Consider the following 24,535-nt stretch of genomic DNA (forward strand, 5'->3'; position numbering starts at 1 on the left):
GTGAGAAGGTTTTAAGCAAGGTGATGGGATGACACAATCTGACTTGCAGTTTAAAGACAACTTCCTCACTGCACTGTGGAGCCATGTGGGAGCGGACAGTAAAGGTCTGAGTGGCTGCTGTGGAAGTCCTGAGAAAGAGGATGGGGACCTGACTGGCAGTGGTAGCAGGGGAGGTGATTTGAAGGGGCAGAACTGGATGATACATTGGAATTCAGGGTAGTAGAGAGAGAAGTATTGTCAGGGGACGTGATTGGTCAAAGATGATGCTTGGGTTTTTGCTGGAGTCCCTAGATAGATTGGGGAACATGGGCAGTGGGGGGGGGGGTTGAAATGAAAGCATTTCACTTAGAGCATCTCCTTGAAATAACTGGAAGTGTTAGATTATTACAGGATCTGTATTAATTCCAAGTAGTTTATTGTTTTTGAAGATTTATTTATTTGAGAGGTGAAAGAGAGTGCAAGAGCATGAGCGGGGAGGGTGGCAGAGGGACAGGGAGCATTCTCAAGCAAACTTGGAGCTGAGCAGCAAGCCTGATGCAGGGAACAATCCTACAACCCTGAAATCATGCCCGGAGCCAAAATCCAGTCAGTGGCTTAACCAACTGAGCCACCCAGGCGCCCTTGTAGGTAGTTTGACCCCAAGTAAGGGCAACCATCAATTGGTGGTAGTGGTACCTTGATTCACATCATCTTGGCTATGAGATTTACCAGCACTCCTGAATTGAAACTTTGATTGTTCATTTTGGTGGAGATGCTGAGGAGAAACTTTGAATTTTTTTTCAGACTTTGCTCTATTTGTATAAATAAAACTTACTTTAAAAAGACTGAATGGAGCATCTAGATGGCACACTTGGTTAAGCATCTGACTCTTGGTTTCCACTGGGCTTGTGGACTTGAGCCTCATGCCGGGCTCTGTGCTCAGCAGGTAGTCTGCTTCGAATTCTCTCTGCCTCTCCTGCTCTGTTCTCTCTCTCTCTCTCTCTGTCTCAAATGGATTCATCTTTAAAAAAAGACTGAATGTTATCAAAATCACTTGTTCAGCAGACTCACATGCTGGGTATGCTAGGGAAACAGTGGAGCACAATAGGGTTGTGCCACCAACAGCCAAGTGAGGGAAGCACATGTTAATGCTATCACAAATTAATGGAATATCCTACCCCGTTTGCCCCTATATCAATGTGGAAGTGTTTCAAACTTCTTTTAGAGTATCACTCACCAAGTTCTAGATGAGTTGTGCAAATCAAAGTGATGGTTGGTTGTGTCCTTGAATTGTTCTCCCAGGTTTTCCAGCCTCAATGACCTAAACATATAGGAGGCATTCAGTAGTACACTCCATTGTCAAAATATCTTATTACCAAAGATAACTTCACAAACCACTTCACTTTTTTTTTCAAACCACTTCACTTTTTAGCTCTAGTGTAGCAAATAACTCTAGCTAAAAAGTGATTTATTTGTAGTCTTACCTATTAATCATTAAGAATTTATCATAGCTGGTTGTGTTTCTTTCAAAAAAATATTTTGCTTATTTTTTTAAAGATTTTATTTTTAAACAACACCTACGCCCTCTGCACCCAGCATGGGGCTCTGACTCAAAACCCTGAGATCAAGAGTCAGATGCTCCCCTGATTGAGCCAGCCAGGTGCCAATCGCTGGTTGTTTTCTTTTGCAGAACCTAGTTTGGTGTTAGTTGTCCTCCACCAGAAACTTTATAGATTTCGGTATGGATGAGCAATGTCTCCAAAATCAAAGTTCACTCAGTGCAACAGCACATAGGAGTCCAAGACAAGTAAATAGGGGGCTGCTTTTCTTCTTAGAGTGGGCAGCTCTGTTTAAGCCTGTCATTGAACTGAAGGTGCTATAAAGTTCATCCTCATGTGGTAGAAGCAAAATATAACATACACTGCTTTAACACTGAGACTATAGGGGCCCCTGGCTGGCTTAATCAGTAGAGCATGCAACTCTTGAGCTTGGGGTCATGAATTTAAACCTCAGGTTGAGTTATGAAGATTACTTTAAAAATAAATTTTAAAAACTCAGGAGCATAAAATTTTCAGCTGTTAAATTCCCTTGTATCCAAAGTAGTTAAGTAGTTACCACACTATTGGAGAAAAGGGAAACCACCCCCCACCCACTGCCTTGCCCTGCCAAACATCCACACACATTTCTGCCTTCTATCTACTCTCAGGGGGTCTCAGAAAGGTACCTTATTCTCCAAAATAGCTTCCCAGCTGTGGCTGGATCTCATTTCCAATTGTTATAACGTGCCTCAAGCACACATCTTCCAGAGACTGTTTTTCTTAGAGCTTTACACCTCTTCCCATATGGCACTTTTAGTAGCCCCAGAGCCTTCCTCCAGGGTTCTTATTTCATTTTGGGTGGTTTTAGAGTTTTGGGTTTTTTTCGCCCTAAAAACTTGTTCCAATTATAAATTATGACTTAATTTTTTTTATTTATTTTTTTAAAGATTTTATTTATTGATTTTTAAAGTGGGTTCTAGGCCCAACATGGGGCTTGAACTCAGTACCCTAAGATCAGAGTTGCATGCTCTACTGACTGAGCCAGCCAGGTGCCCTGATTTTATTTTTAAATAAGGATGCATACCATCCATAATTCTACCAACTATTATAACACCCTACAGTATTTTCAAAGTCTTTTTCTAAGTATATTTTCTTAACTATGATCATAGCTTTTCACAGGCAATATTAAGCAAAATTGAACCAGAGATTTTGAAGTTAGCATTTGACTAGCTAATTTTACTCGCAGCACTCACTGTCCAGAAAAATACCTCCTGAGAAAGAACATGCAGGTGAAGCTTGAACTTCCTAGATACAGTGTACTGCATTGGGTTTTATATATGCCAATGATGATAGTATCTGTAACTAAAAGACTATGGGACCAGGAAATTATACATACTTGAGACATGTAACTCTCATATGCTCCTAAGTGGGAGATAAACCAGGGTAGAGAATTACAGGACCTGAATATGTAATTCTGAGAAAGAAGGAATTAAAAATTAGGCACTATTTAGAGAAGCATGTGTGCTGGGATTGGCAAAAAGTTTTGTTTTTATTTAAATTTAATTAACATATTGTATTACTAGTTTCAGAGGTAGTAGAGTTGTTTTTTAAAGATTATTTGAGTGGGGGTGCCTGGGTGGCTCAGTTAGCTAGGCGTTTGCCTTTTTGGCTCAGGTTATGATTCTGGAGTCTCAGGATCAAGATCTACATAGGGCTCCCTGCTCTGCAGGGAGTTTGCTTCTCCCTCTGCTCCTCACCCAACTCGTTCTCTCCCCCCACCCCTCTCTCCTCCAAATAAATAAATAAATAATAAAATCTTTTTAAAAAAAGTATTTGAGAGAGAGCATGTGCACACACAAACACGAGTGGGGGGGGGGCGAGCAGAGGGAGAAAGAGAAGCTGACTCCCCACTGAGCACAGAGCTCATCATGGTGCTCAGTCTCACAACCTGAGATCATGACCTGAGCTGAAATCAAGAGTCTGCTGCTCAAGAAACTGAGCCACCCAGGTACCCCAGAAAAGTTATCTTTTCTTTTTTTTAAAGATTTTTATTTATTCATGAAAGATAGGAGAAGCAGGCTCCCAATGGGGAGCCTGAAGCAGAATTTGATCCCAGGACCCCAGGATCACGAACCAAAGGCAGACGCTCAACCACTGAGCCACTAAGATGCCCCTAGAAAAGTTTTCTTAAAAAAAAAAAAAAAAAAAAAAAAGGGTGCCTGGCTGGCCCCGTAGGTAGAGCATGTGAGTCTTGATCTCAGGGCCATGAGTTCAAGCCCCACATAAAACAAACCTTAAAAAAATACAGAGGATTTTAGGGTAAAATAGATGTTGGAACACTGAAAAAGTTCAGAAGAACTACATAGAGCCTGCGTGCGCTGGGGAGAAATCAGTAATGGAGATGTGTTTATGGCAGCAGGAGAATCCTAAGAAGCTATTTCGCTGGACTTTGATCGTCTGCAAGAAAAGCAATTTTACTTAGGACAAAGGAACCGAATTAACATAGAAGGAAAAGAAAGAGTGGTCAGGGAGGAATCTGTGACCAATGAGTCAGATAGAAATAGCTCTCAATTACATTCTGAATGTAAGTTAGAATGAGGCAATAAAGAAAGGTAGCCCAAAGGATGTAGGATAGTGACTCAGAGACTGTGGCTAAGCGAGCAGCCAGTCTATTTATGGAAAATTAATGTAGTAGGGAAAAATAGGAGATTTTACTGGACTATGAATTCATTGTGATCTCACAGTGTAAAGTTGTCAGAGAACTATTATGTTCACAGTATTCCAATTTAGCAGTCTGTTGCTGAGGTCCAACTGAGTTCTCTGGTCTCTGTATTGTGTCCACAGTGCTGCCGGGAAATTCCTTTATGAGTCCTGCTTAGCTCAGTCCCATTCTCTGCAACTATTAGTTCACTCTCTCCTCAGCAATATTGATGAGAATTAGGGGTACCTGGTGGCTCAGTCAGTTAAGTGACCAACTCCTGGTTTCCGCTCAGGTGGTAATCTCATGATTTGTGGGATCAAGCCCTGTGTCGGATCTGAGCTCAGTGTGGCATCTGCTTGAGTCTCTTTCTGCCCCTCCCGCTCGTGCTTTTTCTTACTCTAAAATAAATTAATTAAAAATAATATTTTAACAATGAACAGAAGCAGTAAGAAACATTTATTGAGCAGTTATTATGTGCCAAGCACTGTTGTAATACATAGTAACTCACTGTAACCCTGTTAGGTGGGAACTATTCTCCAATTTACAGAAGATAAAACAGATTGAGATCCAGGGTCCTGCTGCTAGGAAACAGGAATTTGAATTTGAACCCCAGCAGTCTGGCTTCAGAACCTGAGCTCTATTTGAATGATGCCCCAAACTCATGATCCTAATTTGCTTGACCCCATTTGAGCAGATAACCTTGTGTGCTACTTCACAGAGAACATTGAGGCTCTGGGGCCTTAATTCCTCATTTCCTTTCCCCATACTTGGATAAAGGTTATTTAGATGAACTGTTAGCCGGACTCCCTAAAAACAAAAGAAAGGGCTCAAATAAATAAATGAAAGGGAGGAAGTTACAACTGATACCAAAGAAATACAAAGCATCATAAGGGAATGCTATGAACAATTCTAGGTAAATAAATTGGACAACCTAGAAGAAATTGATACATTCCTGGAAACCTACAGTCTTCCCAGACTGAATTACAAAGGTATAGAAAATCAGAATAGGCCAAACATTAGCAAGGAGTTTGAATCAGTAATCAAAAACTAAACTAAATTGAGCTAAAAAGCTTACTGCACAGCAAAGGAAACCATCAACAAAATAAGCAACCTACTAAATGGGAAAATATATTTGCAAATCATTTATCTGATAAGGGGTTAATACCAAAGCTACAAAGAATCCATACAACTCAATAGCAAACAGATAGTCTGATTAAAAAATGATCACAGGACCCAAATGTCTTTTTTCCAGAGAAGTCATACACATGGCCAATAGGCACCTGAAAAGATGCTCATCATCGCTCATTTTCAGGCAAATGCAAATCAAAATCCCAATGAAATAATCACACCACACCTATCAGAATAGCTATTCTCAAAACCATGACAACTGTTGGTGTGTTGGTGAGGTTGTGGAGGAAAGGGAACCCTCGTGCACTGTTAGTGGGAATGCAAACTGGTGCAGCCACTGTGGAAAACAGTATGGAGGTTTCTCCAAAAACTAAAAACAGAACTACCATATGATCCAGCAATTTTACTTCTGGGTATTTATCCAAAGAAAATGAAAACACTAATTCAAAAAGATAAATACACCCTTATGTTCATTGCAGTGACTCACAATAGCCAAGATATGTAAACAACCAAAGTGTCCTTTGATGGATGAATATACAATGGAATATTATTCAGTCATAAAATGAAATCTTGTCATTTGTGACAACATGTATGGACCTTAAGGGTATGCTAAGTGAAATAAGTCAGACAGGAAGACAAATGCTGTAGGACTTTACTTTTATGTGGAATTTTAAGAACAACATGAACAAAACAAAACTCATAGGTGCAGAAATCAGATTGGTGGTTGCTGGGGGGAGGGCCCAAAATGGGAGAAGGGAGTTGAGGTACAAACTTCAGTCATAAAATAAATAAGTCATGGGGATATGAGGTGCAGCATGATGACTATAGTCAACAATATTGTATTGCATATTATGTAACTTTGTATGGTAACAAGAGGATACTAGATTTACTGTGATCTCTGCAGTGTATCCAGTCATTATGTTGTATACTTGAAACTAATGTTTTGTGTCAACTATGTACCTTAATAAAAAACTATGTAGCTCATTTTCCACAGGCCAGTTTTCATTGCTCTCTATTACATATAAAATCCCCTTACAGTAAAGTCTAAGTAATTACTTTTTAGTTTAGATTCTAGTGTATGGTTTTAAAAATAAACTGTTGTTTTGAGCTTTAAAACAAAGATTATTTAGAACAAGGGAACTATTGGTTCCCCGTCAACTCTGTGCTATTCAGAACATTCCAGTTATGTTTTATTCTAGGTATACAATTTGAACAATCTGGACAGAAAGTTGTGTGTTCCTAGGGGAGGTGGTCAAGGGACTTTCAGTCATACCACGTGGAAGGGGGCCTGGCTGGCTCAGTCAGTAGAACATCTGACTCTTGATCTTAGGGTTGTGAGCTTGAGCCCCATGCCGGGCATAGGGATTACTTAAAATAAAAATAAACCATACCATATGGTGGGAGCAGTAGAAGGAAATTGGACTGTTTAGCTTATATAGGGGAAAAGAAGACCTGAGAGACCATACAACTGCCTCAAGTTTATGAAAAACTCACATATAAAAGTATTAATCTTATTGCATGTATCTCCAAAGACTGTAGCTAAGATCTGTAGGTGAAAGCTACAAGGAAGAGGATTTTTTTTAAAAAACAAAGTTGTGAATAAAGATTGGTCTGCCTCGAGAGGTACTGAATATTTTGTCACTAGAAGTGCTGTCTGAATGGTCACATGAGGAGTCGTTTTGGGGGAAATTTAACCGGAAGATCTGTCTATTATTGATTATGTAGCCTTTAAAGTCGGTCTTCACCTTACATTCTGAAAGAGTTCAATCCTTCAGGCCAGTGCGTTCAACCCAGGCTGCACGGTAGAATCACTCGGGGAACTTTAAGGAAAAATAGTAATGCTCAGATCCTACTCCGTCTGTTAAATTGGAATGTTTGGGTCATGGCCTGGGCATTGATGTTTTTTTTTAAAGCTCTCCAGTTGATTCTAATGTACAGCCAAGTCTGAGAACCTGTGAGTTAGCTGAATCAAGCTGAATTGAGTAAAATGGTATGGATTAGTGTTTTACTTATAGTAACTGTAACTATGGCATTTGAGTCCTATGAAGGTCAGTGTAATGTAAATGCCATCACATGTTGTATTTATGCCTGATTCAAATTCATATGTCTTACAACATATTCAAATATGAGAACAAAACAATTCCCAAAGAACCACCATAGGAGGTTGCCCAGCCTGAAGGATTTTATCTGTTTTCTTAAAATGCAGGTGCATGCATGCACAGAGAGAGAAATCGCTTATAGCAATTAGTAAATAAATGGATGAGATGATTGTTGGTCTCCTTAGAATAATAAATTGGGCACTGTAAATTTGGACTTAGTGCATTCCCTTTTTTATAAGGTAACCTGGGAGCCTTTCATTTGGATATTGATCTGGGTTCATTTTGTGCTGGTAGTGAGGCAGGAAGCAGTCTGTAGAAATAAAAAGAAGCTCTTGACAGTGGGTGTTTACTTTTCCTGGAGCCACTCACAGACAGTATATTCAGTACCACGACAAAAGTGCCAAATGTTTTTTCAAACTGTTATGTTTAGTTATGCCTATTAAAAAGAAAACATGAGAACTATTCTCCTGAAGTAGTTTTCTACTTGTTTAATTTGTACTCCCTTCTGTTAAATTTTCTCTTTCAAGCTATTGGTGTCAGTAACCAGAGGGAAACCACTGTAGTCTGGGACAAGTTAACTGGAGAGCCACTCTACAATGCTGTGGGTAAGCTGTTATTCATGGATGTCAAATGAGAGGCCTTTCTCCACTTGCAGACACAGTCACCCTGAAAGGTCTGGCTGAGAAAGCATGTGGTCATGTTTCCTAGACTCAGATGGGATGGGCACGTATAGTCCTCTAAGAAATCAGTTTTTAGGTATTTACCATCTTCTGGTATTTATTCACATCTTAAATTAACTTTTCCCCTTGTTTCCTCCTTTTCTTGATTATTTGTATCATACAAATGGTTCAGTGTTGCCCGAACTGTTTCATGGTCCCTGTTGCTTATGAAACCTAAAAGAGATCCCGCCTCCTCCCCTTAAAAATCGAAATTACACATGTTCACATACCTCTCTCTATAAAGTACTTGTGTACTTGTTTTCCCATCTGGTAATTTGAATGGACTCACCTGAGGTTCTGAAAATAAAATCTCAAAATTTTAGCTCCTTCTGCTACACATTTGGCTATTTCAACTGGGGTTCCAAAACTCAAAATCTCAAATACACCAACATTAGCTATTACATCTTACTTAAATGTAAATAACCATGAGCATATTGTAGTATTCTCTTCGCACATGACATTAGGTACTAAATGACACTGTCATTTGCTAAAAGGAAACTTCTGTTGTAAATATACAGTCACTAAAACACATCATTCTGTTCACAAATAACAAAACACAATTTTTTGTCAATAAAATACCAGGTTGTGAGGTGTGGAATGGAGGTAAAAATTGTCAGAGATGGTATGATTTTTAGAGTGAGCTATTTTTACTTTATAGTTACTTTAATATTGATTGGAAGAAAGTGATCTTTGAGCGGAAAATACACTAAAACGGTGCCTGGTAAGAGTAGCATAAAACCTTTGGAAATAATCTTTGTAAAAAATTAGATATTTGCTGTAATTGTGTTATTAGAGACAATTTAGTATATCTTCAGTACTTTGTTTAAAAAAATTAAAGACTCAGAAAATGTCAATTGTAACTATAGGTCCTGTTACACAAAAGTACACGTTTTAAATCTTTATTTTGTTCTCATTCTCATGAGCAAATCATTTTGAATATAAGCAAAGCAGGATATTACAGTTTTAATAACTGATACCTAGGGGGTATTCTTTCATGGATCACTATTAGCCAACATCTTGAACTAGTTAGGTTTTGCTTTTTTTTTTCCGTGGGGGAAAAGGATGGACCTTCTCAAAAGAACCAGAAAGCTCCTGTTAAACTCTAAACTTTAAAAAAAAAAAATAAAATAAAATAAATAAATAAACTCTAAACTTTGAGTTGTAAAAATGCAACTTTGGACTTTGACTTGTCATTTTAAAATAATGCAACTAGCTTAGTGGAAGTTATAGTAAAAGATTTAAGTAAATATTTCACCAGAAATAACTTTGTTTTCTGATTTGCTTATGTAGTCATTTCCTTTTCTTCTACCTTTGTCCCTCTGTGCCCCATCCTATGTGCTTTTCAGTATTAATTTCTACTGCACCTATGGGATATGAGGAATTTTTTTCTTTTTTTTCTTTTTTTTAAAAGATTTTATTTATTTATTCAGAGAGAGAGAGGGGCAGAGACATAGGCAGGGGGAGAAGCAGGCACCATACAGAGAGCCTGACGACGTGGGACTCCATCCCGGGGCTGCAGGCGGCGCTAAACTGCTGCGCCACCGGGGCTGCCTGAGGAATTTTTTTTCAATACTGAACCATGCACATGTCTTGAGAACCTCTTATGTTTGGTGCTATACTACATGTGTTATAGAGATTATGAGTTATTGGGCAGTTTTATAAGAGGCTAATACAAAATTAGGGAATAGTTGATAAGCTATGCTGATAAAAATGAATAGGAATTAGAGGAAGTACACGTTAGTATGGATTTTGAATTTTGGGCATACTTCTGCAGGAGCTTGAACTCCATTTTAGGGCTTGTAGAATGTGTTGGATTATATTAGGAAAAGGGAATATTGAAGGCTAGTGTGAACAAGCGATGAAGGTGAAAATGTCTATACAATATTTCACCAAAGAGTGAAGAGACTGATCAGATTCGTGGGTAGGATGGCTTCTTTATTAGTTTTAATAAAACTAGCAATGATAATAATGCTCAGTAAGTGCTAACATTACTGTGTACTAAGGATTTTGCTAAACACTTCATCCCTATTATTTAATCTCAATGACCCTGAAGCAGGTTTTACTTGCCTTTTCTTACAAACGAATTAGGGGGGATGGAGGGGGCAGCTACATACCTTGTCCAAGGCCGTATAGCTGTAAATAGAGGTAAAGCCACAGTTTGAACATAAACCTCTAACCCCAAAGCCTATTTTGGATAAAAAGGGGTTGGGGAGGATATAGAAGGCACTGAAAGCCATGCGCTGGGTAACATGGGACAAAATGAGTAATAAAGGAGAATGCACCTTCCCTTATGGAGGAATGGGTTGGTTCAAATGTACCTTTCGACTGAGAACAGTTCAAGAAGTTAGACAAAACAAAAGAAAACTCTGTCTGAGGGACTTGAAGGCTACCAAGGCAGTGAGGAATTATAGGACCAAGATCCAGGAGAGAAGGAAAGCCTAGAGAGATAAACCTGGCATTCAGTGCTGCTTATTCCATAGAAATACTGTTAGATTCTAAAAGGAGTATCTGAGGCTAAGCAGCATTTTCATAGGTTCATGGAAATAGGGAGGCAAAAGGCAGTTAGGCTGCCATGGGTAGAGATGAATAGGGGCAAAATCCTAGACTTTTGATTGTGATTGTGATGGGCCAACCCAAAAAGTGAGGTAAACTGGAAATACTCTGTCACAGGAAGTAAAGCCCAGATTCAAGTAATTTAAAGCACTGAGCAGATTATGATGATCTAAGATTGCTAATGCTCTTAGCCTAACTTCCTTTCAGAAACAAAAATGAACCCTTTTTGGAGGAAGATTATCTCTAGAGTTTTTCATATATGATTTTTAGTTTTCTACTAAAAAAAAGAATCAAGCATACAAAACATGACTAAAAACCAACAGAAACAAATAACCTTAAAAACCAACCCATAGGAAATCCCGATATTAGAGTTCTCAGTCTTTAAAGTAATAAATGTTCAAGGAATTGCTTGACAAAATTAATCACCTTAGCCAAGAGTTGGGAATTTAAAAATAGAAATTCTGGAGCTGTGTTAAAAGCTCAGTTGATGAGTTTTGCAAAAGATTAGACACAGCTGGAGATGAATCAGTAAACTGGGAGAGAGACCAGAAGTAAATATCCAGACTAGAGCACAGAGAGATAAAGGTTTAGAAAACAGAGAGGAATCTAGGAGAAAGATGGAGTAAGGTGAGGAGGTCTAATATATTTGTCACTGGAGTCCCAGGAGAAGAGGAAAGAGAAATGATAAGGTTTTTCAAAACTGTTGAAAGCTATCACAGATTCAAGAAGCACTGTGATTCCCAGGCAAGATAAATACAGAAAGCCATATATAAATATACTTAGAGACCTGAAGATAAAAAGAAAAATGTTTATGTAGCCAGAGGATACGACCTTCAGGAGTGCCACACTGACTTTCAATTGATTTCTCAATGGAAACAAAGTAAGTCAGAATACAATAGAATGAAATCTCTAAAATGCTTTTATGACTATAACTTCCACCTAGGATTCTATACCTGTGAAAATATTCTTACATAATTAAGGTGAAATATAAAGGCAAAGACAAACAAAAAAACAGATAAAAATCATTGCAAGCAAACCCCCACCGAAAGAAAAACTAAGCACTGTTTTTTCATGTAGAAGGGAAATGGTCTCACCCAGGAGTCTGGCAATGTTATAAGGAATGGAAAGCTCTAGAAAGGGTCAGTCTAAATGAATTTTGATGGCATGAAACAATAACATTTTATGATCAAAATACATTAAGTATTAAAATGCACGGCAGCAGTGGTACATGAAAGGAATTTGGGGCAGACGAGTCTAAACTGTTTTCTGGTCCTTGTATCATCAAGGATGCGTGTTGCAATAATTTCGGGGAAACAATGAGAGTAAAATAATGTGTAATTAACAAGCTTATAAAGGGGAAATACTGAATGATTTTTTTTAAAAAGGCAAGGAAAGAATAAGAAATGTGAAACAGGAAGGAAGGACATATAGAAAGCATTTAAATCCAAATATGTAAATAAGTATATGAAAAAGGACAAGATTTGTTTCTCCACCATAAATTCTGGCAAAGGGGTTGAGACTGCTAATCAGTGGATGGGATTAGTGCCAAGACATTGGAGAGAAGGCAAGCTGGAGAGGCCTTTCAGAGGAAAGATATCACCTGTATGTTTATAAATCAGATAGGGCATAAAGATAAGGCGGGGTGGGGGGGAGACAGAGCTGCAGATTTTTAGCCTGAGAGAACAGAAGGAAATATTTAAGGAGTGCCAGCCTGGGAGAAGAATGGCTTGCTTCTTTGAACGAGGTGAGTATTGGACTTGTAATCAAAGCTCATTTATGGGCAATTAAGTTTGTGGCTCTTTTATAAAGAGATTGTTCAAATGTAAGATGGAGACTTAAAGTCGGCACCGGACAGTCGCAGTTTATTATAGATGACTTCACTATAGGAATGAATGTAAATTATTCAACAAGAGTCAAAGAACCCTTCTGGGTACAGGTTCTGTAATGAGTCCTAGGCATCTAGTGACAAACCAGGCAGGCCCCGTGCTTGCCTTTGTGACTCAGAGGGCCAAGGAGGGGAATCTGGAAGTAAAAAGGAGGAAGGCAGATAGAAAAGGAGGAGAGAGGAGGAGTAATTGCCTGAGAAGGGAAGCCACTCCGTCATGCCAAGGATAGATTCCGCCTCCAATTTTATGTCACCCGAGAAAATGCTAAGGTGTCATACCTCCACGCAAGTCTCAGTTGAGAACATCAACATAGTGTTAAATCTTCGGCAGCTTTCTCTTAACACAAGGTGGGGTTGGTGGAAACAGAATCAGATTTTCACATATCTTTGTCTTTGAGCTTCGTCTTTGTTTATATCACAGTCTGTGTTTTATTCTCTCTCCTCTCTCTTTGTCCCTCTGTCACTCTAGTCCTGTCCTCCTCTTCATCTCCCTCTTTACTCAATTATGTAACTGATGAGCAGTGTTTGCTATAGACAGGCCAATGAGAGAAGCAGTCTACACTTCTCTTTTTAAAAATTGCTTTTTTTATGTGGTCTTCTTGTTTATGGCCCAAGGCATCTGTGATAAGCGATCAGCTCACTCATCCCCAGTACCAGGACAGAGGTAGGAAGCCTTCAGGGTCCTATTTGTGGATCTGAAATACACTTGATGAAGAAGTTAAAGACTAAGAAAGCCTATTTTTTCTTGCTTCCAATAAAAGTGTGTGTGTTTACTGACGTCTTTTATAACAGTTATAAGCACAGAAAAAAAAAAACATTTAAATCTGTCCATTGAGGCACCGATGGCTAGTTCCATACAGTTTTAGAATTTGTGTGCTAATTGTGTGGTGGGCGAGGTAAACATTGGTGTGGTACCTAAAATAGAGCAGTGTCACTTTGCATCACTGCTCTGCGATCACTGTGCCCTGATGCAGCCGTTGATTCTGATGGCCCCGGGTGGACTGCAGGAGCTTTGTGGCCCTGGATCCTTTGGCTGTCTTCACTCATCCTTGCGAGGCTTTTTTCTCTCCCTCTTAGCATTCCCTTCATCAGTATTCTTTTCCAAGGACTTCCCTGCACCCCAATCCCTACTATTTTTCTAAGCCTTTTCCTCCCAAAACCAGTTCTTATTAGTGGTCTAGAGACCTTGCAGTCTCCTAAGAATTAGTGAAAGAAAGGTTGGGGTTTACAAATACACCACAGACGAAACTGAACACAACTACAACTGCACAGCCAAGCCCAAAACCACTGAAGTGGTAGGAAAAGGCTTGGATCAGTGATGTTTAATATCTTCGTGTGCAATTTCACTGATGCTGCCAGTGAAACATTCTGGCCTAACGAGGATGGCCCAACTGTTTTTCTGTCCTTCTTGGACAGTTTTTGTCACTCGGTTACTTACACTTGATGAGTGTGCATGGCAAGCCTAAGTGCAATATGACCTTGCTCCAGTAGCTTTCTGTAGAGCATAATTCATGATGTAATATAAAAATATGCATATTAAAGACTAATATCCAGAGAGGCAAGAGTCACTGATTTGAGACCCTTAGTATATGAAAGAAAACCACTAACAAGAATAATTTGTCCTCAAATTTTCTTTATTTAAATGGTATTGCAAACATTTATTTCTAAGATGTTGGATTTAAAGTATCCTGTGGGGCTCCTGACTGGCTCAGTCAGTGGAACACGTGATTCTTGTTCATGGGATTGTAAATTCGACCCTCATGTTAGGTGTAGAGATTACTTCAAATAAAATCTTCAAAAATAAAAAATAAAAATAGGGGCCCCTGAGTGGTTCAGTTGATTGAGCGTCTGACTTGATTTCTGCTCAGGTCATGAGATCAAGCCCCATGCTGGCTCTGCACTTGATACAGAGTCTGCTTGTCTTTATCCCTCTCTGCTCCTCCTCCCACTCTCTCCCTCTCTCAAATAAATTAAAAAAATAAAATATTAAAAAAAAATAAAGTTCCTATATAGCTCTTCATGCAGTGTTGCAGTTGTAGACATTGATCATCCTTTTTGCCTTTTTTAGTTTTTACATACTGGTTAACCCCGGGCCAATGATTAAACCCGTGTAATCATCTGTCAAGATCTGAAGGAACCTTGAGCTCAACTTTTTTTAACCTTTTCTGGGACTGGATTATGTTTCAGAGTATCAGCATGAAAAAAAACCATAAATGGCAAGCTACCTAAAATTTGGAAGCACACTTGTCTTGAAACAACAAAAGTGTGGTTTTGTTTTTATTGCTGTGCTTTGGAAGGGAGCAAATTTTTTTTTACTTTTGTAAAAATCTGGAATATTCAGCTTGATCAAGATATACTTAATTTCTCCTTATTTCGAGTCCTTTATTACAAAATTCTTTGAATGCCTTACATTTCCTTCAATCCAGGGTATAAAAGAAAATTTCTGTGTATTTTGCAATTGATACTTCAACTCTGGCCAATTTAAAGAGAAACTGACTGAATCTGATTTCAACTTTGAAGTTTCTGATCTTTAATATTTCTTTATATTCTGTTTAAGACTTTGAATTCATTCTGGCTTATCTGTGTCGTAGGGGTTTCATGCTGGATTCAGACTGTGAGTTTAAATCCTGGCTTTTCCACTTACTACCATTCTGTGCAGTTAAATTGGAGAAATTGAAAGTGTGAACCTCCTAGGCATGAGGTAAAAAGAAGTGAGTTAATATGTGTAGAGTACTTAGAGTTCCTAGCAAATTAGAAGGCTTCAGTAAGTGTTAGCCATGGCCACTGTTCTGAACTGGCTGATAGTCTTTTTAAAATTCAGGAATGCCAGATGGAATGATTGATTTATACATGACAGGTGTTCTTCGGAGAAATGCAAAGCTTACCTGGGTCACAGACACCTGTGTCAGTCATCAGCATTCCAGCATTTATTCACCCAAGAGCTGAAATACTTTTCAGCCCCAAGGTGTGGCACATATATGTTTAAATCACCCCCCTCCCTAATGCTCCATTTTTCTTTTGGCCCCAGGTGATTTCTGAAAATGCCATCAGGTGAGGGACAGTCATCGATTATAGTCTCTTCTCCTTGGCAAGTGACCTCTTGCCCAGCTTAATTAATAGCTTAACTTTTGGCAAGTGATAACACATAGCAATTAAATCTGGTTTACTATTATCCTCTCTCGTGGGGGAAGCAAGCTGATAGTACTTTGTGTAACCGTCAGCAGTCCTTGCTTAGGGCGAGCTCTGTAACCTGGGGCCTCACCTTCGGGTCATTCCCTGTGTGACTGGTAGCTCCACACAGTCAGCCCTCTCAGAGATGTATTATTTGCCTTTGCTTCTAGTCCATTGAAAAACTCAGATGATTTCTAGTTAATTTTCAATTTTTTTCTTAGGTACTTTTCCCTTCTATTTTTACGACTAACCAAAAATGATGCAAATTTAAGTATTCTGAAAGTCATTTCTTCCTCTGTACTGTCACTGCATCTCCAAACTGACCCTGGTCTGTGGGCATTGAGGTAACTGCATATCTCTTCACTCTTAAAACTTTGGTTTTTCAGACCAGACTAAATCTAAACAGAGCTATATTTTGGTTGCGACTTTATTTAATACAAATGAAAGTTTATCTTGTCATCCAACTGGGTTTAAAAAAAAAACTTTCTCATTTCATGGTTTGAACCATTTAAATCAGATTTACTGGGTCTGAATAAGGGACATGCCTTATAAAAAGCAGGCTGTATGGTGTTCTGGACTCCCTAGCATCTATTTTCCTTCTTTTTTTGTTGTTTTTTTTTTCCAAATTACTTTAGAACTTAGAAGTTCCTGTTCCCTCTAGCCACGTTTTTCCTGTTTGTGGTGGTGGGCTTCACCTCCTGCTAACCCTACCACGGAAGTACTTTCTTGGGGCCTTGCCTTCCCAAAGCAGCCTTTTCACATCTCCCTATAAATCACCCCAACAGAGATTGTGGCGCACTCCTTAGCGTTCCTTTCTAAGGAACAGTCCATGACCTTTCGATTCAGATTCACTGGTCGCTGGTCAGGTGAGCAGTCAGTAACCGGCGGAGCCACTTTTCTAAGGAGGGTACAGATACATTGCCAGGTAGGGAAGACTCATCCTAAAGTACAAGCACATATTACCTGGTCTTTGTCCTCATGGGTGAAGTCCCCCGAACTGGAGAATCTGACCCGACTGCCTTCGACTGCCTTCGTTTCCTTTCTACTCCTTGGCTCTTCCTTTCTTTTTCTATGCTCAAATGCATAGAAAATGTTCGTTCTGATTAACTCGCCCAAGTGATCTGCCATTTCCTAAGTGGTCAGCGAGACAACACAGACCTTGAATCTGGCCACCTCTAGCATGAATTGCCATTATTTCTCCTAATGCTCCAGCTGCTCCAGTTTCTCCTGGTCCTTCAGATCCAGTTGCCGCCGTCCCCTCTGGCTCTGCAGTTCCAGCTGCTGGCACTTCCTCAGGTATCTGGCGCTCCGGCCCCTGCTCACTCCTGGCCTTCCGACCCAGACCCAGACACGTGATGGGGGAAATTGACCACCGCTGCTGGATCTGGATCTGGCACTTCTTTTGATTGTTCTCAGAAATCACCTCCACCGGGGGCACAGTCCTCCAGCTTGGGGTCTTCTCTTTGGCTTTTGGTCTCTTCGTCTGCAAATCTAATTCTGCCATCTTAGCTTCTTTAATGAGTTTTCTAATTTTTTTTGTTCTTAATTCAATTAATTTTTGAGCATTTGTGAATTGTTTGGTAGTGTATCAACCACTGACATTTTTCTCCTTGGCAGTTGTACTAATTCATTCCATGTTATTCTAATTGCCTTAAACTCTGGGGCTATAAAAACAAAGTGAATCTGCCAGCCTTCTGTGATGGTGGAATACTGGTGGGAGAGGGACTACGGACACCATCTAGTCTCACTGCCTTATTTTATATTCAGGAAATCTAAGCCATGAGAGGTGAAATAACTTGCTTAAGTCACATAACTTGCTGGTGGCAAAATCTGAAGACCTAGAACTTTGGTCTCCTGATTTCATGCCCAGTGTTTTGACTCTTTTTGGTGAGGGATTGATTCTGTGGATTCCACTGTGGAGACTTCCAAGCTCTCAAGTGAAGAGTAAAGTGTCCAGTTATGTAAGTGGTCCTTGTCCAGGAGCAATAGAGTCGCAGAGCCACTGGAACTCCAGGGAACCACCTGGTCATCAGTTTGTCATTTTGTTTTTAAAGAAATAACTGGAACAAATTCTATATCCTAAATATCATGCCCTAGAAAATTTTTTAAGATTTTATTTATTTATTCATGAGAGACACAGAGAGAGGCAGAGAGACAAGCAGACTTCCTGTGGGGATCCCGATGCAGGACTTGATTCCAGGACCCAGGGATCATGACCTGAGCCAAAGGCAGATGCTCAACCACTGAGCCACCCAGGTGCCTCTGGCTGGCACATTTAAAAGACATATTTCTGGGCTCCCTCCCTGGGCCTACTTTTCTAGAATATCAGGGAATGGGGTCCATCCTTAAGCTCCCTAGTAACTCTTTACATTAAAATACAGAAAAGCCCTGATCTAGGAGGCTTTGAGCCATTAAACAGCCTAGAACAATGACTTTCAGGTCCTTTGTTCATGTCTCTTAATAAGAAAGCTATTTTATATCATGATTCATCAAACTCACATAACTAAAAAGTTTCACAAGTCCATTCTTAGCCTTACTGAGTTCAGTGAACTCTCTTATTCTAATCCATCCTATTTTGTTTTTTTTTAAAAGTAAGTAGTTGAATCACACTTGATTGATTTTAAACCCCCCAGTCCGGTGTAGCTCTAAACACTGAGAATTGAGATGTGTTTGTTGATTCTACCTGTCATGGACTCAAACCTTCTCTCTGGAATTCCTCTCCTTTTCCCAGTTAGTCCTGCTAGTACCTGCTGGGGTTGCTTGCCTAATGAGGAAGGTCTGCTTTTGCCACAGTCATGCAATCCCGCCCCTGTGTGCAAAGTGGACTGCCTCGGTTCCCTGAGCATGGGGGTGCTTGCCCACTCCATGCTGCTGCTGCTGCTAATGAGCTTATATCAATCACAATGCAAGTAATAGAAAACTCAACCCTCACTAAATAAAGTAAAACAATTTTTTAAAGTAATTCTTTAGTTCCTGGAACCAGCAATGCAACAGGAGCTTAGTTCAGGTGCTAATTCTAGACTCAGACAATATGACCTGGATTCCCCACAAATCTTTTTCTGGGATGGCTCCAGATGTGGCCAGTTCAGCTCCTCTCTTCATGGGGACAGCAGTCCCAGCCATACACTGCCTAGTAGAGCTGAGGAGAGGGGCCCTGTCAGACTGAGCACAAACCTCCATTGGGCTGATTAGACTCCACTCTCTACTGAATCAGTCACCGGGATCGGGACATGATGCTGGAGCTACGGGTAGGGTTAAATCTCCGGCAAACCACATGGCTGAGGATGAGGGAGAGACAATTTCCTGAATAGAATTTGAGATACTTCCCAGGAGCAAGAGGAATATGTGGTGGGCGGCAAATGCAGGTGTGCTGTATAGGCCATGCATTCCCCTGGTGTTCCTCTCTGTCTTCTCTTTCCTCAGTTGTGAGGAGCCTTTTCTCACTGCTTTTCACACCTGTGGAAACCAGTCTATTGTCCTGAAGTAGCCACTGTCAAAATCAAGCTCAGGCAGCCCTCGGGGGAAATGACAGTTGAGGTAATTAGAAAGAACTGATTAAAACTCACTACAGAAAAGAACTGGTTTTTAAATGAAAAGACAGGAATAGTCTAGTTAAGGGTAAACCAAACTATGCAATTAAGTGGCCAGCATTCACGTGTGCAGTGGGCAAGCCTGTTTTATCTTCCCTGGTGCCCTGTAAATAAACTATGGGCCTGAGGCTTTTCAGGAGGCATCTGAGCACAGTCCGTGCCAAAAATAATCTGTTAGTGACTACTAACAGATTAAAAGTGATGGAAATTAAGTACAAAACTTAAATCTGACAAAGAAAAGTCAGCTGACCTATTGGTTACCTTTCACAGTTGCTTTATGTGATACCTTTTCTTTCTCAGGCCTGCTGTCATGAAGCAGAACAGAAATATTTTCTACTAGAGGTTCTGAAAGTGGACGATAGTTACTTAGTATAAATAATGATCTCTTAAAACAGATTTTTTTACAATCTAGTGTGGAGCAAGAATGCTGACCTTTAAACAATTCTTTTAACAATTCTGGCTTTTAGCCTACTTTTGCAATGGAAGAGTTTAACAAGTACATAAGCATTTCATATATAAGAAACTGAATCTTCACTTTTTCCTTCAATAAATAGTACCAGGTTCTCTGCTTTGTCACAAATTGCTCCCAAGTTTTCTAAAATACCTGCTTTATACCCAGTATGGTGATCCTGAGCTATGTATCCTGCCCCGGCGACTAGCCTGCCGAGCATTTAGACTTGGTCTTTACTCATGTATTCTTAGAAAATTCTTATCCAAAACATTTTTTCATTGTTTTTTTTTTTCTATAAAAAGGATACAAAATAAGTACCTTAAGGTTTGTATTACTCTCCTAACTTGGTCTGTAATTTGGCATAAAAGCTTTAAATTCTTCCTCTTAAATTTATTCTTTTTTCTAACAATATACCCATTCATTTCTAATTTTCTAATTTCTATCTTTTGAAACCTCTAGCATTTTAATTGCTTATGGAAACTAATCAGTATCCTGTCCTTGACAATGATTTCATTAAGATCTGATTTTTTTAAACGAAGTTTTTCATATATGTTATTATATTTTGGTCTATAGTGTGGCTTGATCTAAGAACCCAGTCTACCGTTGAGAATCTTAGTAAGAGAATTCCAGGAAATAATAACTTTGTCAAGGTAAGAGATCTCTTTAAAAGTATACTATAAGAATGCTTGTTTAAAAAAAGGGTTTAGAGATTTCAACTGAAAGACTATTTGGGCCTTACATCCTTTTGCATAATAGTTAATTGATACATTTTACAGACTATTTCTCTGCAGACAATTGAGGACAGCTCAAGTATTTACCTTCCTGTCTTCATGCCTTAAGGTGGATTAGAGCATTCATATTCTGCGGTTGATAGGCTGGAGGGGATTATAAAATAGTGTCCTAGTGGCTTAAACCATACTCCCTCATGTTTTCTTCTATCTGTCAAAGAAAGTTCTGGATGCTTTTTACTTTTTAGGCATCTGGATTCAGGGAGAAAAAGTTAAAAGACACTAGCCCCTCACTGAACTCCTTTTCCACTTTCTTCCTATGAAGAAGGCTGATAAAAAGTGCCTGTATTTCAATCTATATGTAGAGCTCTCTTCAGTTAAGTGGAGAGAATTTTTGAAATAGGCAAGGTATTTTTCTTAGGAAGGTCAAGGCCCACTTCTAACATCCAAAGGAAGTTCTCTTTTTTTGGTTTATCCCCTTTATATTTATTTGTCAGTGGGACTCTTAGGACAGTGGTTCTTGGTTCTGAAACAAATCCCATTAATTGTAGCAATTTAACAAACCATTCCCTGCCTTTGCCCTGGGAATAACTTCAGGCTAGTCCTGAATATACCCTTACCCATTTCCTATTCTGTTCCTCCTTGTCACCCTGCCCAACCCTCACCCCCACCTCCAGCTGCACTTGCTTCAAGGGGTACATGTTTTTCTCTTCAATGCCATTTTAGTCAACTTCTACACTTGCTACCTAAATCATTCAAATGGGATATTATCAACTACCTCACTGTTGGCTTTGTGTGATGACCCTTGGTCCTTCAAATCAAAGAGGAATAATCCGATACATTATTTCCTTTCATTATTTTTGAGTATTGATCTTATTTTTTTTCTAGGAAAGCTAGAAAACCATGAGTTAAAAGAGTCTTAAAGAGTGCATTAAATTATTAAATGGTTTGGTTTGAATCTTTCTACCAAACATATCCATAGCAGATAAGAAGGAAAAAGGTATCACTTTCTGTACTTAGGTAATAAATCAAGAGACTAAGGATTAGGGGAGGGGAGAAAGAGTTGCATTATTTTGGTGTATATATCTTCTTAGCCACTTTCATCAGCCCTTGTAAATATATTTGGTGTTTAATATACTAACAGAAATAATAGTTGAACCTGATCCATTCTCAAGGAAGATTGATAAGCCCATATGTGTCTTATATTTACCATTTATCCTTTATTCAATACATCCTCTCTTTATTTAATGTACTAGCTGAGTTTTTAGGCAACTACTTTCTTATAGATAGTGACTCACTATTGCTTTCATCTGGCATGTCCTTGAGCTCTACTTTATTCTTCACTTATGTTATTTGAATATGTATGTGTTTATGTATATATCACTTAGAATATATATTTTTTACACATATAAGTATATTGTTAAGCCTTCTATATTAAAACAAATTTTCTAGTTATGGTCATTAGTTTATGATGCGATATGCTCTCTGATTTTTAATAGTTTAAAATATCACTTTCATGAACTAGAAAATGAAAAAGCAGAGTTTCAGACTGGGTTCTGCATGTAATACTCATCACAAAAGCTAACATCTACGTGTTCACTATCTAGATTACAGGGTGTTGTGTCATTTAATTCTCTTTATCTTGCAACGTGGATGCTCTTTGAACTGCAAACATATCATGTTGATCTTTGTTCATGAACATGCCTTCCTGTGCCACAAGATAGGAAAAAATTTTTATCCATAATACCATGGGATTGACTTTTGGGCCATTGAATATTTTGTGATTTGTGGAGTTTGTTGGTTTGGTGTTTTATTTTTTAAACTGTTGGGAATTTAATTTGCTGGCTGAATTTCATAACTGTTTTTAGTCCAAGACAGGCCTTCCACTTAGCACTTACTTCAGTGCCGTGAAACTTCGTTGGCTCCTTGACAATGTGAGAAAAGTTCAAAAGGCTGTTGAAGAAGATAGAGCTCTTTTTGGGACCATTGATTCATGGCTTATTTGGGTACGTTTAAATAGAATGTATATATGGAGAAAGTTTTTCAGAAATTTTTTAGACTGGCTTGCCTACTCTCTGTTTTGTACTAAGAGTTCAAGCTTTTTTTAAGGTTTATTCATTTATTTGTTGGCTGGGGGGCGGCGGGGGGCTTGTGTGCATGCGTGAGTGGGGTTGGGGGAGGGACGGAGGGAGAGAATCTTAAGCCGGCTCCATGCCCAGCATGGAACTGATGCCAGTTTGATCTCACAACCCTGAGATCATGACCAGAGCCAAAATTAAGAGTCAAACACTCAACCAACTGAGCCACCCAGGCACCCTGAATTCAGACTTTTTCATTGGCAAAATTATTAAGAAAAGTCACTCAAGAGACAGCAGAACATTTCAGCCTCCATTTAAGAGACATTTTTGCCTACTTCCTCCTTATTTTTCTTGCTTTATTTTCATAAAAATGGAGGGTGATTACCAAAACCACATCTCATATCTATTATCTTTAGAATAAGTAATTTAAGTAATTAGTAATTTAGGTAGTCTTTTTCTCTTGCCTTTCATAAGCTCTTTTCCAGTGGTCATTTCTTAAAAAAAGTAACAATTTAACGTAATAGAACATCTATGTGACTTTTATCATTTGCTTTCAGCATTGCACAGCTGTCTCTAATTAAGCCATAATACGAAAAATCATAGTGGGATTTCGATGTATAATCGTTTTGCCTAAGCTGAACACAGAAGAGTAAAAAACTCACATTTTAGACGTTTCCCAGAGTTATCTTAAAAGTGCATGTTCTCTCTCACTTTGTCTCTTTTGTTCTCTGTTATTTTTATTATGGCCATTTCCAAATGTACCCAAAAGCAGAGGGGACAGTGTAATGAACTTCTGCAACAGTGGGCCAGCTACAGCAATCAACTATGGCCAGTCTTGTTTCAATTATATTCATATCTTCTTTCTCCCCACAGATAATTGTAAAGTAAATCCCATACATATAATTTCATTTGTAATTACTTCAGTAAGTATGTGATTATCTTTTTCAACATTCAAGAGAGCTTCAGGGGAATATTGTCCCTATTCTCTCTTGCCACATCCCCAGAGCACATCTTCCAGAACCAGTACCAGGAAGTGGCACTTTTTCCACCCCTCCCTGGGCTTGGTGCTCCCTTGGCCCGCAGTTTCCATACCTGTCACAGTTGAAATAGTTCAAATAGTTCCAGACAACAGTTCTGACAATCAGTTGCTTGAAACCAGAGTAAGGTCAGGGTGTGGCACCTGTGAGCTGCAGGAGATGGGGGAGCTCATAGGGTGCAGGGCAGGGACCTATTCCTCGGATGCCCAGATGTCTTTTCTCGCTTTTGTTCCATTCTTACTTACTGCTCCCACACAAAAGAAAGCAGCAGTGCTTTCAGCTCAGGCCCGAGGGTATTAACACTAGAGAATTTAAAACCCTGCTTTCAGGATACATGCGTGGGTAGGCACAACCCAATGACAATTATGATTCCAAAAAAAATAAAAACAGAGAAATGGCAACACAGAGGTCTGTGAGATCCTGAAAAGGCAGGCATATTGATATATTTCACTTTGCCAAATTTAGTAAGAGTGCATTTTCCAAAGATAATGGATAAAAATAAAACAGATTTTTTTTGTTTAACCATCAGTTTACTAGAACTCTTGCTGTCGGGATCCCTGGGTGGCGCAGCGCTTTGGCGCCTTCCTTTGGCCCGGGGCGCGATCCTGGAGACCCGGGGTCGAATCCCACGTCAGGCTCCTTGCATGGAGCCTGCTTCTCCCTCTGCCTGTGTCTCTGCCTCTCTGTCTCTCTCTGTGTGACTATCATGAATAAATAAATAAAATCTTTAAAAAAAAAAAAAAGAACTCTTGCTGTCTAATATCATTGCTGGTTGAGCACATGTGGCTATCAAGCACTTGAAATGTAACTAGTCTGAATCAAGATGTGCTATGAGTGTAAAATAAAATATACACTGGACTTAAATAGGTAAAATGTTA

General features: G+C 39.2%; 1 protein-coding gene across 5 annotated transcripts in view; it reads left to right on the top strand.

The window, feature by feature from the left end:
• GK (glycerol kinase) overlaps nucleotides 1–24,535 on the top strand; it is a 77,226-nt gene that overhangs the window by 13,419 nt on the left and 39,272 nt on the right. For 3 of the 5 annotated variants that reach the window (XM_055338198.1, XM_055338201.1, XM_055338199.1), the window contains exons 4-7: nucleotides 7,973–8,050; nucleotides 16,986–17,069; nucleotides 20,388–20,464; nucleotides 22,411–22,548. In XM_055338198.1, coding sequence (XP_055194173.1) covers nucleotides 7,973–8,050; nucleotides 16,986–17,069; nucleotides 20,388–20,464; nucleotides 22,411–22,548 — 377 coding nt within the window. The remainder of the gene's footprint in view (nucleotides 1–7,972; nucleotides 8,051–16,985; nucleotides 17,070–20,387; nucleotides 20,465–22,410; nucleotides 22,549–24,535) is intronic. The other 2 variants (XM_055338200.1, XM_055338202.1) reach the window with 1 other exon arrangement.

This window comes from Nyctereutes procyonoides, unplaced genomic scaffold, assembly GCF_905146905.1.
Source record: "Nyctereutes procyonoides isolate TBG_1078 unplaced genomic scaffold, NYPRO_anot_genome, whole genome shotgun sequence".
Classification (NCBI taxonomy): Eukaryota; Metazoa; Chordata; class Mammalia; order Carnivora; family Canidae; genus Nyctereutes; species Nyctereutes procyonoides.